Source organism: Dermacentor albipictus, chromosome 1, assembly GCF_038994185.2.
Source record: "Dermacentor albipictus isolate Rhodes 1998 colony chromosome 1, USDA_Dalb.pri_finalv2, whole genome shotgun sequence".
In the NCBI taxonomy this organism is placed as follows: Eukaryota; Metazoa; Arthropoda; class Arachnida; order Ixodida; family Ixodidae; genus Dermacentor; species Dermacentor albipictus.
The window spans coordinates 78,043,382-78,061,827 of record NC_091821.1 but is presented as its reverse complement, the minus strand read 5'-3'; the positions used below and the strand labels follow the sequence as shown (position 1 = coordinate 78,061,827).

Here is an 18,446-nt window from a genome sequence, read left to right as displayed (position 1 = left end):
TGACTTGATATTTGCCTTTAGTGTCCCGTTATAACAAGGCAGTTGAGAAAGTCAACCCACTGGTATGTGAAAGCCATCAATGACTTCAAAGCTGCTAAACTAGATATTAAGACAGACGTGATGTTTTATGGCTAGTGTGAACTGTCTAGAGTGTAGTTAACTTGGCCTGTGGGAAAGTTGCTAATTGAGTTCAATAAGTAAGTTGTGCCTTCATTGTTATGGATCACAGGGCTGTCGGATGTGCCTGGAGAAGCAATGGTAAAGTCTTATTGCCCCAAGTGCATGGATGTGTACGGACCCAAGTCATCTCGGCACCACCACACGGATGGCGCCTACTTTGGCACAGGCTTCCCTCACATGCTGTTCATGGTGCACCCAGAGTACCGCCCCAAGAGGCCCACCAGTCAATTTGTGCCCCGGTAAGCTCTCTCAGGATCTTTGCACAATGCTGATGATGAAATCTGCATCAGGCTAGAATTGCATCCCTCTACATTTACACCGTCTGATTCATTTGTTCCCAGCCTGAATTAAGGATTCACTTTTACTGTCTTTAGATAAAATATGTAAGGTCTTCCCTTCCGAGGCAAATGATACCGTTGCCAAAGATTGGCACCTTGTGTACATGCAATTAAATGTCAACAGTAACTGCAGTAAGAGCTCATTAATTCGAAGTCTGTGGGGATGCTACGAAAATTCGAATTGTACGAAATTCGAACTAATGAAAGTCAGAAAAAAAATCGCTCAGTTAAGGCGCATATATAGTCCAACGTGGTGTGAGTACACGCGTACACACACTACGTCACGTTGGCGTTAACAACATCTATACTTCGAAGCACTAGCACAGCCAATGTAACCGGACGCGGCCAATGCGGTCCGACGTGCCGGGCATCGAGATGGCTCTTACTCCATCCCCACGTTCGTCGCGCTGACTGGTGCAGAGGAAAAAAAAAAACTCGTAGTTTCGCCTGAAAAGCGAAGCGTCAATTGCGATAGCAAATTACTAGATAGCTATAAGAAGTAACTATAGTAGTCTTATCGGCCGTATAAACTTGTAAACATTCGTTTACTGTTCTATTGTGAACTATTGTTACTATTGTAAACAAGCACAGTGGCAAGCGCTCACAGGTAAGCATGAACACATCTCACCCGATGGCCGTGGACACTTGTTAAAGAACGCTGGAGTGAGGAAAAGCGGCAAGCAGCGAGCAAATTCACCTTCGTACAGCTCTCGCTTCAATGCGAACGAAACGTAGAAAACACATCGCATACGAAGCTACCGGCACTACGCGCACTCTGCAAACATCACGGATAGCTTTGAAGATGAGGCCCACGCGGGCGCGCACTTTGGCCTCGTCGCATATTGCCTCCAGAGAAGAATTCCCCCCCTCCCTCCCTCCCTCTCTCGCCTCACCTCACCCCCGTGCCTCGCGTGCGACTGGAAAGGGCGCACTCCACCCTGCCTTCCTCGCTCGCGCACGCGAGATTGAGCCTCGTTCACTGGCTCACTCTCACAAGCTTTCGCTCGTACACAAAGAACACGGCACGCGGCGACGGTGCTGTCGTCCTTACCACTGATGGAAAAAGCAAAGTTGCGCGGCCCGCCCGGCGATGCCAGCACTGCCAACGTGATCCCTCCCGCGCACTAGCACTCTCCCCATCCGTGATGGCTCGGAGTTCGAATTGTCGGTGGCGGTGTGGATTTCAGTGTGGATTAACGGGATGTCTTACATATTGTTTTCAATACAATGTTGGACTGACCGCGGTGGCTACTTTGAATTATCCTAAATTTCAAATTAATGAGTTATGAATTAACATGCTTTTACTGTACATATTTACTCGAATCTAGGCCAGCCTCGATTGTAAGCCGACCCCCGAATATCCAAAGGTAGAAAAAAATTTTATAAAGTGTACCTCAAATGTAGGCCGAACAAAAAAGTGAGGACAGCGCTAACAAAATGAAAACAGCATTTATTTAATATGAACACGCCGAGCACACACTATGTTTTCATCGCTGCTAGCCTCATCGCTATAGCCCAGACCGCACGCACACATGCAGACGCACGCCCATGCATGCGCCGACAGTGCGGCACGGTTTGGAGACATTGAAATGCCAAGCAATCTCAGTGAACAGCTCCTCTCCGTTATCGTGCGCTTATTTTCCATATCATCTCATTGCGGCACACGCAAAAAGCGTCTCCCGTTGCCCCCTCCAACAACGGGTATTTTTCTCATTGATGCTGAAGTCCTGCCCGGCTTGAACGTTTGACGATGCCTCTGGGGCTAGGACAACTTCTCATCTGAAAGCGGCTTTATTGGCTGCGAGAATTCAAAGTGGCGCCTTCTCGCGAGTGACATCGTGGCCAAGACGCTGCTCACTCGGGCTTGCTCAGCTGCCACGCGCGCTCGTTCCCTTCGTGTATGTTTGGCATGTGGGTGGCTCGAGCCATACTTATTGAAGGATGTGTTGGCTTTTTTCTGCTGCCATGCCTGAAACACAGTTCCTTCTTCGAAAGTGCGTGAGTCGAGAAAATCTCCGGCTTGGATATCGCAAGTTATGTAGCGTTGAAGGGGTCTACTGGTTTTGCAGTGCATACATGTGCCGTGTCTGTCCATAAATTTTGCGTAAAAAGTATCTGCAAATTCAACACGCGAAGTTATGTATGATGCTTCGCTGAACACTTAATGTTCCCTTAGTACTTTACTATGAGAGACATTGCATTCTACATGGAAGAAAAATCTTGGTATTTGGCGTCAACATGTTATCAGTGTTAGAAAGACACTGCCCAGTGAAGCTGTCATCGTGATTCTTATTACTCTGGTGAGTTGTTCTAGGTAAATACGGCCACTTTATTAATGCATAAAAGAAAGTGGCGTTCATTTCATATGAAAAAGTTTGCTGCTACTTTCACTGCTCTCTGAAACAGGCCCCCATAAAATGAATTGCTCATGGCTGCTGACACAATGGTGCATCATGTAGAGTATTCACATAGTTAATTCATAAATACCATAGTAGCAATCACCTGGAAGAAAAGTTTCGTGATTAAGATTGAGAACCAATCAATTGCAAGCGATGAAATGTTTCATGGTGGCCCTCAGTAGCCTTTATCGACAACATGGCACACCCCTCAAGCAACGGTAGCAATTGACTGTAGTTATGGTGAGGCACGCATTGCTCGCGAAACCCATGAGTTCACTACAACTTCGAATTGAAACCATTCGGCAGTTTTTTACAGTGCCAGTTTCAATGCCTAAAGTATGCTCGAGGTACTACAGCGCAGCTTAGGCTGCCTGGAAAAGGAAAATTCCAAGCACCTTTCTGCCTCGTCATGTCTCGATCCAGCGAGAACTATTTGTTTAATCAGTACATAAAAGAGAACCTCGCAAACCTTCATAAGGAAGACATCACAAGCCTTACATATTTCATTAGATTTTTTACCCTTCACCGGGGAATTACAATATCCTCAATATGTCCCATGCTACCGTATTTACTCACATAATGATCGCACTTGTGTAATGATCGTACCCCTGAATTTTGTCATCAAAATTCGTTTTATTATTATTATTATTATTATTTCCCGTCTAATGATCGCACCCGAACTTGCCGCAGCAATATGTCGTGTGCCAAGTCTGGCTAATAATGATCGCTCTTACCATCTGTCGAATGCTACGCAAACGACTCTTCAAGACAAACCAAGCGGTCTGCACGCACCAAACATTTTTAAGCAGATGCCCCATTTCATTCGTTTCATCACTTTCCGCACTTCCATGACAGAAAAAAAAAAAAAACTACAACCACACTTGCCTTTATTATGTGTATGCTTTATAATGGTTGTGGTCAACAACAACAACAAAAAGGGCACCTTTCGATTCTTCTCGTCTGCACTCATGGGTTCGCAACAAACCGCGAGCGGAAACAATAGCAGGCACGTTTACACTGATAGGTTAGAAGTGTACCCTATTCATACGCCGACGCCTGTAACACAGCTAAGATATACGCCCACCCTTAGCGGAAACATGCCGTATTAGGATAGTAGTGGAGACAAATTTCGCAGTTTCCGCAGCATGCCCGCCATGTGTTTATATGTCACTGGCAGCTAAATGCACCCATCTGTTTCTGTCCCCTAAAAGTGGCCATGGCTGCATTATTGCTGCAAGCTTGCTGATATTAACGATAATATTCATTACAGATACGGAAGAAACTGTTTCAATGCACGTAATGTACTCACGAGAAGAAAAAAAATCTCGTTCAGCACGTTCGGCTTGCTCCGCCGGCCGCCTATTTGTTGACCTGTTGTCATCCCGCAGCAAACACAAAATAATTTTTTTTTTTTCGGGAAATTTAACTCTCGTAATGATCGCACCCCTGAATTAGCTTCTTCTTCTTCTTCTTCTTTTTTTTTTTAACAGAAAAGTGCAATCATTATGCGAGTAAATACGGCACTAAAGAATGATGCTTCGGCTTCTTTCTGGCTGCAGCCATAGAGTCCAAAAGGCATATTTCACTAAAAAATTTGGGTCGAGCAGCCTGTGTCAGTTCACCAAACAGATTCGTCATGTATATTCCTCAAGCAACAAACACCAGTAGATTGCTCACGTGATTTGAACATGTAGCACGAGAAGGGAATATATATTGGTACATTCATTTTCTTCTGCAAACAGCTGTAAGCCTCAATTAACTTTACTTCAATTTAGTGCCACTTAATGTAAACACGTGCAGAACCGCCTAATTTTGAGAAGCAGTTAAAGAAGCAAGTAGTGCTGGCAGAATCTAAACTGTATTGTTAGTTAAGTCCTAGTGCTACTGCCAGCGCAAACGGTATTTTCTAAGTAAATCTCTCTCAAAAGCTGTAGACAATCGCCTACATTGTCTTACGCTCCTGTAACGTCTAAAGAGGCCATGTATAACGGTCTGCTTTCTACTCCTGATATTTCAATACGCTGAGTACACTCATTCTTTACTTTTGCAGCGCCACCCCCAGTCCTGAACTCGCTGCTTGACAACCAATGCAATGACTGACTGCTGGCACAGGGTCACATGCCTCTGAGTTTAAGGGCAATTGACACTGTATACAGTTCAAACTCACAATAGCGAAATCGGCGGGGAACGCAAAAATAATTCACTTTCATGAGAATTTTATTATTGCTAAATGAGATGTCGCAGGTGGGTTATGCGGCACAGAATGAAACTTTGCTGTCAAAATTCAGTTAGCCTACATTGGCAAGCTTTGCTCGAAGATATAGAAGCGCATTGCCGCGAGTACAAAGTGTGCCTCATATGTCAATCAGCAGGGGCAGCACTGCCATGGAGCAGTATTCTTGGTCAATTGCTTTCCAAGATACTACTATTTTTGTGAGATTTTGCATAACTTGACATTGGACACAAAGCAGCTGCGCTCCATGCATGTAGTAGTAGCATTTCTCCAGCGCATGCTGTTGCCCGTAGACGCCAATGCGTCTGGTGCCAAGCGCGAAAGCGATTGTATCTCGTATACCCGAAGGCAATCGATCAAGATTACGGCCCCTTCGCGCAAATCTACGTTCAGCGCCAATCCGCACGCGATGCCTGTCGGGTGGCCCTGATACCAGCGTTTTTGAAGCAAGGATTAGGTATTCCTGGACGATCGCTCAGTGACGGCTTGATGTATCACATTCCATGCTGCAACTGCCATCTCAAGTGCCATAAACGATTCCACGTCAGTGGGACGTGGATTTCTTAGTTTTTACTGCATTTTTCTCACCGAGGCGTACTTTGTGTCCAGTGCACTGCACTATGCGTACAAAAACCGCTGTCACATGTCAGTAGCAACATGCAGGTCACTTCAAACAGGTGATCAACAAAGAAGACGGCAACCATGGCGTGTTTCCGGCGCACACAATCGCTTTTGACGCTTGGTTGTTCTTGCAAACAAAAATGGCAGTGCCCATGCAAGTGTAATGCAGTGCTATTTTACACAATTTTAGTGCAAAACAATCGATTTGAGCACATTTTGGAGCTTGCTAGCCTTGTGCGAGTAGGTAATATGCGGGGTTACGTGCCGGCAAATTTTGTTGATGCAGGATTGTAGTACAACAACATTTCGTTGTCGAGAGGCACGAAATTCATTGAATCTTATAGGCGTTTGCGGGGGATATGAAAATATTTCACTGTCGCAAAAATTTCGTTGTTGCAGGATTTCGTTATCACGGGTTTCAACTGTATTAAAGCACAGGTTGGCGAGAACCAGACAGCCAGCGGGAATTGCTCAGTTTTCCAAATTAACATGAGTCAAATACGCAACCTTATAGTGTAATGGCTTGCTAGTTTAACTTTAAAGGGACACTAAAGTGAAAAATGTTTTTTTCTGCATCAGTAAATTGCCATTCTACAACACCAAAAACACCCCTCTTACTACGATAAGATGTTTGGTAAGCCAGAAAAAGTGCAAGAATGAAATACGGGTGGCGACGCCTACTTAAGTTCCCGCACCTGGGGGCTGTGTCGTCTTGGATTTTGATGGCATCGTCTAGGGCCTACTAATTATACATAGTGGTACAGATTGACTACATTGTGTTTTAAGGAACCAAATATTAAACATGGCAAGTTTCGGGAACCTTTATACAGCCTACGCGTCCCAAATGCGAAAACATACTTTGGAATCCCTGACGTTACGCTGACATACCAGCGCTGGGATTTTGGTGCGAAATTCAAATACTGATACTTGGACCTTTATTTTCTCATCTAATAATCAAACTATTTTTTTGAAATGACTGCCTGCAGGGTTCTCAAACAATGCTTCATTAGTCTAAACTGATTTATTGTTTCGCTTTAGTGTCCCTTTAAGCATGAAATGGTTTTAGCTCCCATTGCCGGTGACATTCAAATGACCTTCAGCCAAAAGCCAGAGCCGTTATCTGGCCACTCAAACGAGAACATACAGGCAACTAGTCAAAATTTTTTAAAATGCGGTCTCTGGCCCCCAACCCTTTGTATAATCGCATTACATACGCTAGTTACCGCCCAAACAAGTTACAAAAAATATTGCTTCCTTATATTTGTTTGCACTATCACTTAAGTTGTAACTTATAGTACGCTGAAGTTTTATTTGTCATTTTCTCTAGTGATGTTCAAAAGGCAGATACAGGGCTTACATTTCCTTGTCGTCTTTTGGTGCTGAGCGTTTAACGCCTGCAGTCCGTGAGTTTTGTGGCACTGGTTTTGCGTCGCCTCAAGAGGTTGCGCCACGCTGCGTGGCGCCTCCTTCAGGCACTTCTACCTGCTGTCGTGGCTTAATGGTTATGGTATTGCACTGCTAAACACGAGGTCGCAGGATCAAATTTTGGCCACGGCAGCTGCATTTCAGTGGAGGCGAAATGCAAAAACGCCAGTGTCCCATGCATTGGGTCACATTAGAGATCCCCTGGGGGTCAAAGTTTATCTTAAGTCCCCCACTACGGCGTGCCTCATAATCAAATCATGGTTTTAGCACATAAAACCTCAGAATTTAATTCATTCTTCTAGCTGGGCAGTGAGCTCTGTCTCTCTGGTGTCTTTAACCGCCTGACGTGTGACTTTCAGCTGGTTTTCTTCTAGCTGGGCAGCATCCATATGGGGTGTGGTGTTCCACTGCGAACATGCACTACACCCATTTTAAGATTTTGGCTAGTATCATCTCCAGCCAATCTGCTTTGCCGGTTGCCATTTCATGCTTAAATCTACTCACATTTACGGGAGAGTCAGCAAATTTTTTTTACCATTGACAATGTAATTGCGATGTTCCAATATGCTAAAATAACCACACTTGCTAATAAAGGCATGCATATATATCATTATTCGATATTTTAATCTAAGGATCTGTATTCAAAAATTTGATATTCGCACACCCCTAATTTTCAGTTCGTGTTGCTTCTGGCAACATGCATGCTCAAAGAACAAGATGCAGGGAAAGGACAGACACGAACAAGTACTTTGGCCATCCCTTCCCTTCACTCGTAAACTCTATTCATGATGGGATACCAACTAGCCTGCTGTCAAGCATCGTTAGCATACTGTACCGCTCCATACTCACCACAGTAGACTCTGCTAGAGAGCCTAACGAATGTGAAAAGTTATTTGCATCATACCATTGAAGCAGTTTAATTACTGATTGCTAGCAAAAGGTGCCATGCACGTCACTATCGAGAATAAAGTGCTGTATTTGCAGCTTGCTGACTCCATTGTATATTTGTGTGTTCCTCAAAAGGCAAGTCCAATTATAATGGAGTCTTTTATATCAAATAAGTTTTCTCTTGCAAAGGACATCAATATGAGCAGGCTTAGCCATGTTATAAACATACCCTTCATCATCTTATGCATACATTGTTTATCAATTGTTCATCCTTTTTCTGGGGACCACTTTCACGCGCTAACAACTTAAGTTATCCACTCAGTGCAAGGCACACCTACATGAATCTGCACTTTCTTGAATGTTATAGTTGATTCTATCTATTGCCTATGTTGTCACCAAACCTTGTGAAATTAGAGTGTATGTGCAATGTGAATAGCATTGTGCTATCCTGAAGACACGCGGGCATCAGCGACTATGCTGGAGCCTTCTATGAATTATGTATAAATTGTGGGAATCGGGGTGGCTGTCCCGTGCCTCATTCCTTAGCTCCCGTGCAAACCATGCTTCACCCTCGTGACGTCGTGTCACCATGTGAGCACACATTACCGGGAGGCACCCTGATTGGCCTGCTGAGTGGTGGCCCCCAGGTGCCCTCTCCATCTGAGCTCTCTTCCGCTGAGCACTTCATTGTTCTCACACTTGGTGGACTGCTACCCAGTTAATCCTAGTTCAGCAGGTGCACATACCCAGTCAGGCCTGCGTTGAGCCTTTGTCCATAAGCGTCATCACTGTTGCACTGCAGTGCATCATGGATTAATGAACTGGTGCTTGTTGGCGATCTGATTCTGGAGCCTTCTCTGTGCCGCGTCAGAGACTTGGTGAACCATGCTGTAGCACCTTTGTGCATTTGGAGTGGATTAGTCGCACTTTGGGTGAGCCTGCTGCAGTCTTATCTTGACAAAGGAGCAGACATGCTTCACACGCAAATTAGATTTTCAACGATCATCAAGTATGCTCGCCGTTATCATTGTGCTGAGTGTTACTTGCTACACTGGGCACAGGTTTGCCCAGTAATGAGTTAAATTTGTAACTCACAGTTTTGGCACTGCGTCTTTCTTCACCGTCACTGCATGAAAGTATGAGGAAGCAAGTCCTGAGAGAGAAAGAAGCACTTTTTGCTTAAGTTCAGGGTATATTTTTTAAAACATTTGTTGGCCATTTGAGCTCATTTCTTCTACTATATTATAAACATTCTCATGCCAGCTGGTTTAGAAACCATTTTTCCTCTCCTAACTTTGGATGCAATGCTGTCCTGTCTTGACACGTGACAGTTAAATACATTATGCAGTTGCAATGAATCATCTTATTCACGGCTAGAATTCATAGTAAATACTGTTCTCAGCTATAGTGTACTGTTGTTTTGGAAACATTGCCTGAAATACAGAACATTATTGTGCATAGTGATTTACTCATTGACACTACTATCAGTTCCAAATGACACTTTCTCTTATAACAGTGCTCCACCAAAGTGGATGTTCAGTGCGGCAATGTGCATTGCTCAATGTGGCACTACATTTGCCTTTTTAATAATAGTATTAGACTTTTCTTCACATTAGCTTCAAGGCCCCTTTCTTTATTCTTTTTTCCTTTCTCATGTGCAGGTTGTATGGCTTCAAGATTCACCCTCTGGCCTACCAACTACAGCAGCAAGTAGCAGCCAACTTTAAAGCGCCGATTCGAGGCATGAACTATGGCAATGGCAAACGTTGAAGTTTCACTTCACCAACCTCCCTGCAACGCTCACCTCATGATGCTTTTGCCACTCCAGCATCACTTTTCTTTGTCCTCTTCTTGAAGCCCTCTTGTCTACAGTGCTTTGTCATTGTTCTCCCCAGTTCACTGGATGTTTGATTGTCTTGATACATCCGTGCACATGGCCCTTTTGTTTTTTTTAAGACTTGTTAGTTTTAGCAAAGCATCCTTTGCTTTTCACGACTGGTGAAAGTGAATTGAAAGCAGTTGTATGAGTGATGCTTTGCAATCTTGACAGCCATACCTTCAAGGTATCTCTTTTGTTTAAAACCTCATCACGTCGATTGAGAATCTGATTGTGCTATGCTCATTGGTATTTTCAAGCTCTCTTGATTATCAGCAGCTGGCTCTGTATGTAACTGCTCAGCTTCAAGTTTACTTCTGGCCTCTTGATGGTTTATCACTCGGGTCCTGCAAAACAGCTACTTGTCAGCCACACAGGTCTCATGTTAATTGTTGTCTTGCTTTTGCTTTATTTTTTTTTTCAAAGAGTTCACAAGAATAATTTTAGATTTGTTATGAGCCCAGCTGCAGAAGTTTACTTTCGTTTAATTTTTTTATGTAGGGGGGTGAGTCTTAGACCAAAAGTTTTTAAAATCTTTATTCATCAAGGTATAGTACTGAAAACTTGTACATGTATGTAATGTGATATGCTTATTTCAAATAGAAGGTCCATTTTTGTTTATCTCCTTTAGGTCAAAGTTTTTACAAGCTTCCTTTAATGATCATCTGCAACGATTTGCAAGGTACTATTTCCTGACATTTTGCTAAACAGCGTACCAGTGGCTTCTGTACGATTCAAGGAATGCAATAAGAGCATCCTTATTGCTATGCCTTACTTAGAACACGAGCTGTGAGGTATTGAGCTTGAAATGCGAAAAAGTGTTTTTCTGGTGACTGCCTTTTGACACCTCGCAACTTTTTTTCTAGGTAAGGCAGAGCAATAAGGTTGGTCTTATTGCATTCCTTGAATCGTATAGAAGCCATTGGTACCCTGTATAGCAAACTTTCAGGAACTGATATTTTACAAATCTTTGCAAAGTTATTTAAAGGATGCTTGTATAAAGTTAGAACCAGAGGAGATAAGCAAAAATGGACTGCACATTCAAAATAAGCACATAAACATCACGTATATGTACAATTTCTCAGCACCGTATCTCAAGGAATAAAATTGTTGTGTTTTTTTCTAAGACCCACTTCCCTCCATAATCCTAGTGTAGTTTTTCTATTGGTGTGCTAGGTCTGTTGTTTTAGCTTAGCTTCTTACAACTGTTACTTTCTTGGGTTCTACATGCCTTCTGTTAAATTTTATGTGCAGAAATTAGCTCATCATATCTTTCTACAAAGGTTGCGTTCAGTTGGCCAGAAATGTATGGAAGAAACAATATGCAGTGACTTCTAATTTTGTCAACGTCTAATTTTGAGCCATGATTAGGGCTCTAGGGCACATGTGCATAAGTATTGTCTTCCAAGCTGAAAGAACATTTTTGTCCAAAATACCTAATGTATTGATATAAGTTGAATGTGTTTGAAATTGACGTTTATGGGATGTGCTGTAAAGGCCTAGCCAACTTTCAATACCACTAATTTTTATATCACAGGAAATGGCTAACCATGGGAGTTGCGTGTTAAGGGACCTTGTTTCTTTTTTTTTAATTATTATTCTTTGTTATTACTACTACTACTTCAAACACTTGTAGATGGTGTTTGATGTTTCTGAAGATAGGATGACATCTGCCACACTTGACATAGCTACACGATGATGATTAGGCATTCACTTGGAGGTTATGTCTGCTGTACCTCCTAGTGGACGCTGTAGGTACGTTGCCAATCATGTCAGCCAGTCGTGCTGTCAGTGTATCAAAGGACCACGTCAATACACAACACTCACAACTGTGGGTGCTAAGGTCACTCCATAGCCGCTTCACCAAAGCGCACATGGTGCAGCCTGCTGCATGCTCTGAAAACAGTAAGAAATACCTAGAATCCTAAATTACTGTCCAGGTACTACTGGTCCGGCACAGTGGCCATGAATTTTTGAGCGTGATAGTCTTGGTTCACCATTTATTTACATAGTGTTGGTAATTTTGCTAGCAGCCAGTAATAAAATAATGCTTGCCGAAGTACTGAAGCGATGATGCAGATACTTGAATATAGCCTGAAACATGTGTTACTGAGGTGCTGTGCCAGTGGTTATTGCCCAGTTGTATTGCTCACTCTTGGTGAATAGGAAGGTCTCACTGTTCTTGAGGAGTGTCAGCTAAGTGCAGTTTTATGCAAGAATGGCTTGTTGCATGTCATGCTAAGTGTAAAAAGCCTGTGAGAAAGCAGTAGTTTAACTTGCAGATACACAATTTTCCTTGAGCCAGCTACGCAAACTTGGGACTTTGTCTTGACAGTTGCATGTTATAGGGATACCAAAAAGTTTACTTGATTCAGGCTGGTAAAGTAAACGCTGTTTTATTGATTTTGTGGGAAAAGGTTGATTATTACCTCACTCCCCTTTTTGGAATTTCACGGCAACACCTGGTACGTTGGTGAGATATTGTGCATCTCAATATATTTGCTGCTCATGGTGTTAAGGCCATTTTGGAACTTGCTTCTTTAGAGAAGGAAATTTCTTTACATGTTTGCATCTTTTTTTTACTTGCCAAGCCTGTAGTCATGGTAAGAGTGGCCATTTTGCTGCAGCTTGAACCTAACTGTTGCCTAGCTCTTTAGTGTCCCTTTTATTTACAAATATCTCCACCTTTCATCATGTTGACTTCAGCTGTCCTTTGATGATTGTGTTGTTAATGTGGCTAATAGATGTTGTTAATTTGGCTAATAGAGCTACAGCTGAGCCTTGTGTGACTTGCTCTGCACCAGAATGTCCGAGCGAAATTTTTTTAATAAAGTGGATAAGGTATGCTGGAATACTTGAAAAATGAGTAGACTATTGTGTTTCTATAGATGTACTTCTATTACAGGCTTAGTTGTAAAAGAGAAAAGAATGACAATTTTTTTTTTCTCCAGAATTCAGTTCCAACTGAAAAAGGTATTGAAATCGAGTGTACCAGAGAGCCAAAAAAAGTTTGGCAGCATGTTACACCCTTGTAAGACGTGATGGCAAAAGCCTGCTGCACATGTGGTAATGCATTAAGTTATACGATTGGAAGGGACAGACTTTTTTCTAGACATAACGAGCCACAGTGTGAAGTAAACGTATGGTGCTGTAGGTCAACCTCCTCAGTAACGCATGTGAGCACTTACTGCACTGCTTAAAGGTTCTTGCGTTCCCTCTTTTCGTCTTTCGTTCTTAATTTCATTTATTCTTTCCTTATTCTTTAGTTTGTTTCTTTCGTTTCTTCATTCATAGTCGGCCATTGCATCTACTTGCATACAGGGGTATGAGCCATCCCTGATATTTTTTGCTTAACTGGACTAGACGCTGTTTTTTTTTTTTTTTCCTCCAGGTATGAGCTATTGCAACGAGCCACTTAAGAGGAAGCTTTAGCTCGGGTGCTCCTATCTAAGTACATGTAAAAGGAGAATTTGTTTTTCTTGGCAACCACTGCACCAAATTTGACGAGGTTTGTTACATTTAAATGAAAAACTTAAATTCTGGTGACTGTTGGTTTCGGATTTCTCATTTAGGTCGTCATTTTTTTATTAAAAAATAGCAAAAATAGCAAATTTTCAGAAGTAAAACTATCAAGATCAACTATCAAACTATCTGTAACTCAGCAGTGCAAAATAATATCACAATTCTGTGAATTGCATTTGATAGTACATCTAAAGTGGACAGAATTGATATGTTACACATGAATCTCAAAAAATTTAGCAATATGGAAATACAGCTTTTGCAGAACCCTTTTACACAACGTGATGAATCCACTCAAGATATAAATTGACATATCGAATTTGTCCACTTTGAATGTTCTAAAAAGTGCCGTTTACAGAAACGCGATACCTGTTCGTGATGCAGAGCTATTAATTTAGTCAAGCGTTCGACGAAAACTCGTCTGGCGAGGAAATATAATGGTGCCAAAAAACGTGCACTCGCCAAGAATGAAATAAAAATAAAGAACCTTTATTTTTATTTTTATTTCATTCTTGGCGAGTGCATGTTTTTTGGCACCAGCTATTAATTTGTAACCTTTGCTTCTATATGAGCTTTTGAATTTCTGAAATATTTTTTTAGCGAAATGCAGACCATAAATCGAAATTACACTGCCAACAGTCACTAGAATTTAACTTTCTCTCTCAAATGCAACAAATTTCATTAAAATGGGTCCAGGGGTTATATAAGAAAAGCGGTTTTGCATTTTACACGTATTTGAATAGGCCACGTCAGAGTTGGGCCTGAGCTAAAACTTCCTCTTAAGGCTTTCACCTTAAAAAACTTGCCTGCAGGCAACTGCGTACCTATGCGAGCTCTGATGCAACAGCACCTACCATATTTACTTGAAATTGCATCGTACACAAATCTAGCTCGAACTGTTATATAGTCAATATATAGCAGTTTACTATATATACTTTGGTATATATAGTCAACTATATATACTTTATAACTTGCTGAGAAAGAACAAAATATTTGAATATAGGTTGGCCCATACATTATTTTAAAAATGAAAAACTTTGAACATGACACACCTTTATTTGCTGTAAGCTTAAGTACTAAATCTTGCTAGTAGATGCTAAGCTGCATCCTCATTGGAACTGCCGTAGAAGTTATCCTCATTAGGTGCTTTGCAGTGGCCTCGGCACCCCAAACAAGGTCATTCTCAGTGTGAATGAGTGCGTTGGATATGCAGTATTTCTTAAAGCCTGCCTGGAAGATCTCCAGAATGCCTTTACAGTGGATGCGATGGAGGAACTCCTTTAGCTCTCTACTTTTGCTAGCTTTTTTCACAAGTATTAATAGATTCTTTGTTCACGAAATATGTTGATTATGCAAAAAAGAAGTGAGGCATGCAGACAGGACACAAGAGTAGAGAAGTGGACAACACGAACACGACACGGCGTTCGTGTTCACTTCTCTACTCTTGTATCCTGTCTGCACGCCTCACTTCTTTTTTGCATAATAATTCCTTACCAACTAGCTCAGCTTTCTGTCGTTCGAAATACGTTGATAGCTCATTTTAAGTAGCATTACCGGGAAAAAATGTTGACCTATATTTGAATAAATACTGTAGTCTAAATGATGGTGTCGAATCCAAGGAGCCTGCCAAGGTCAAGGTGACACTTCAGCCTGTCGCCTAAGCAGTCTTCAGAACTGCAAGACGCACAAAACTGAGATACGGTTTTTGCCCAAAGCCCAGGTTACAGTAATGGAACAGTGAAAGAAGCTTGTATTTATTTATTTAAGAATACCTTACAGGCTTGGAAAGTAACAGTGCTAAACGTACAAGGACTAGGCAAAGAACATGACACGGGCGCTTGTCTCTAGTGATGTTACTTTGTAAAACGTGAATTACCACCAACTCGCCCAAGTTTCCCTTCTAATACCTTGCAGAGCTCAAGAAAAGCATTTATTTCATTTTCCTGACATCGTAGATAGCTATGGGCAGTTCCGCATCACAGGAATTGATTCCATGGCGTCGCCCACCTCCTTTCTGCATCAAGGAAAGTTGGCCTGCGGTTGCTGCTTACCTCTGTTGAGCACAATTTTTTGGAGCTTGATATCCATTCTGTTGTAATCACCCTGATATTAGTGTACACCTCAAAGATCAGGGATACATATTGAAGCATCGTGGTGTTTGTGCATATGTTATTCACTTGCGTCGCATATTCTTTAGTTACAGTTTTTAATTTTGCAAGGTGTCTAAATGAAGAAAAAAAATGGTTCAATTCGTGTTCAAGGCACTCCATATTTTGTTCCGGTTCGGCGCACTCCATTTTATCATGCCCATGGTGACATGCTGCATAGAGCTATCAACTGCTATGTATGGCGCACAGTGGCGTAGCAACAGGGGGGGTTGGGGGGCCGTGGGCCCCGGGTGCAATGGGCCAGTGGGGGGGGGGGAGGGGGGTTGTCATACGCCTCAAGACACCTCTCTTTCCGCCGGCTTGACTGGACGCAAATGGCAAAGAATGCTCCGGTATCCAGTAGCCCGAGCTCATGTACGCGATGCGCTGCGCCGCCGCAGAATTGTCGGCTGCAGCTCTATCAACACCCCACGAAATAATTGCACGAATGTGCGGGCAAAAAAAATTAATTCGCAAAATGGTCACTAAGCTATTCGCCTTAGTGGAATGTTTCATGTGGGGTGCGCTCGTGCCGTGCGTTCATGCTGAGTGCAGGAGTCGCTAAACATACAGTGAGGCGTTGTAAGGCCGTTGTAAGGTCTTGGGTCCCTCTTCCGTTCAGAACGCGCAGGGAAGACAAGACGGCAGAAAGTGGGCGTTCAACCAGCGCGCCCGGCGCTCGCGTTTACGGCGAAGCGTTCGTTGAAAGCGACGTTGCATAAGTGCGGGCCTCAAAAGTCGCGAATGTGATTCTCTGGATCGTCTTCAGACTCGGTGGGCCCGAAGTGTTTGGCGGCGTATGACTCGACAGGCTGTATACAGTCGCGGGTGCCGCGATGTTCGGCTCGCTTTTACTTCCCCTCTCCCGCTCGTTCCGAGAAGCCGCTGCGAAACCTGCCGTTATGTTTCACGCTTTCCTTCTTACCCTCGAAAGTTTCAGAAAACTGTTGTGTGACTTCATGTCACAAGTACAGTGTCTGTGTCAGCTGCACCAAATTATACAAAAAAAAAACGTGAATCTTGTAAGGATATTTCCCGATATTCTATGAAGTTGTGTCTTTGTGATTACTAGGTACTTGGTAGCGTGAAAAATATGGCAGATAAGTAATAACCATATCCTTAATAATCCCTTAATTAGTACTTAAGGAGGAAGCACTTCAATTCCAAGAATTGAGAATTCAGTCATATTATTAAGTCAACAAAACCTTCTTAAACAAAATCGTTTTGGGTACTACAGCCTACGGTACTTTGGCACTGCGGCCGGCGCCCAGTATGGCAGTAGCGAAAGAAATATGAAATAGTAGACCAGTGGCGTTGATCCCTCAACCCTCTCCATTGAGAGTGCAAATCACGACGTCGTGGTGCAAATCACGACCGGCTTTCGTGGTGCAAATGAACAGGTTTCGCTGGCACGGGCTTCATGGTGACGCCAAGAATCGACGCGAAGCGTGCTCTATTCTGCTCCCAATCTGCTGGTGGTACCGCAGCTTGGATAATCACGTTTGTCCGCATAGCAGCAAATAAAAACAGGCTTTATTGATCAGAATGAAGAGAACTCGTAATTGTCATAGCATTGGCGCCCGCGCAGCAGGGAGGCAGGTGGCGTTTTCCGTTTCTCTAATATGGTGGGGAGATCAGCGTCACTGAGACACAATTTAATTTTCGTTTTCGTTCAGGGCTGCCCACAGCCAAAATACTGCGGGCCATAGTACCTACGACGATTTTTGTGAAGTTGCCGTTGGGTAAGATATGAATGTCGGCCTTCAGTTTTGCAAATGCAATGTTGCCGCTAAAATTGATAGTTAAATCTTTATAAAATGTTTTTTTTTTCTATTTGTGACGTACGTGAGCCGTATTAGCCACGATGCCGCATTTGTATTGGTTGCCAAGCCTTACAGTCTGACAGAAGATGTGCACATGCGCTTATCACAAGTTATCAGTGCAGCACACTGTGTGCGCACTGGAAAAGCTGGCGCCACCGTTGGCGTGACGTGCTATTAGCCCTGAGAATTAGGAGTGGCGTCCTCTCGCGAGTGACGTCACGGCCAGGACGCCGCTCGCTCCGGCTCGCTCGGCTGCCGCGCGCGCTCGTTCCCTTCGTGTATACTTGGGGTATGAGTGGCTCGAGCCGTACGTATTGAAGAATACGTCGGCTTCTTTCAGCTGCCATACCTTAACCACAGTTTCCTCTTCAAAGGCGTGCGAGTCGAGAAACTTTGCGGCTTGGATATCGCAAGCTAAGCAGCGTTAAAGGGGTCTACTAGGTTTTGCAATGCATATATGCGCCGTGTCTATCGGTAAATTTTGACTAAAAAAAGAATATCTGCAAATTCAACGCGCGAAGTTGTGTATGATGCTTCGCTAAACACTTAACATTCCTTTAGTATTTAGCTATGAGAGGCATTGCATTTTACGTGGAAGAAAAAATTGGTAATTGGCGTCAACATGTTATCCGATGTTAGAAAGACACTGCCCAGCGAAGCTGTCATCACGATTCCTATTACTCTGCTGTGTTGTTCTATTCAAATATGGCCATTCATTGTTGCGTAAAAAAATAGTTAGGCGCGCATTTCTGATGAAAAAGTTTGCTGCTACTTTCATCCCCCTCTGAAACAGGCCTCCAAAAAACGAATTGCTCATGGCTGCTAACACGACGGCGCGTCATGTAGAGTATTTACATAGTTAATTCACAAACACCATAGTAGCAATCACCTGAGAGAAAAGTTTCGTTGTTAAGATCGAGAGCCACTCAATTGAAAGTGATGAAATGTTTCATAGTGGCCCTCAGTAGCCTTTATCGACAATATGGCACACCCCTGA

General features: G+C 43.0%; 1 protein-coding gene across 1 annotated transcript in view; it reads left to right on the top strand.

The window, feature by feature from the left end:
- CkIIbeta (casein kinase II subunit beta) overlaps window positions 1-12,823 on the top strand; it is a 79,406-nt gene extending 66,583 nt beyond the window's left edge. Inside the window, exons 6-7 of the mRNA XM_070522736.1 lie at window positions 230-419; window positions 9,746-12,823. Coding sequence (XP_070378837.1) covers window positions 230-419; window positions 9,746-9,854 — 299 coding nt within the window. The 3' untranslated portion in view covers window positions 9,855-12,823. The remainder of the gene's footprint in view (window positions 1-229; window positions 420-9,745) is intronic.
- Window positions 12,824-18,446: the final 5,623 nt, after the last annotated feature.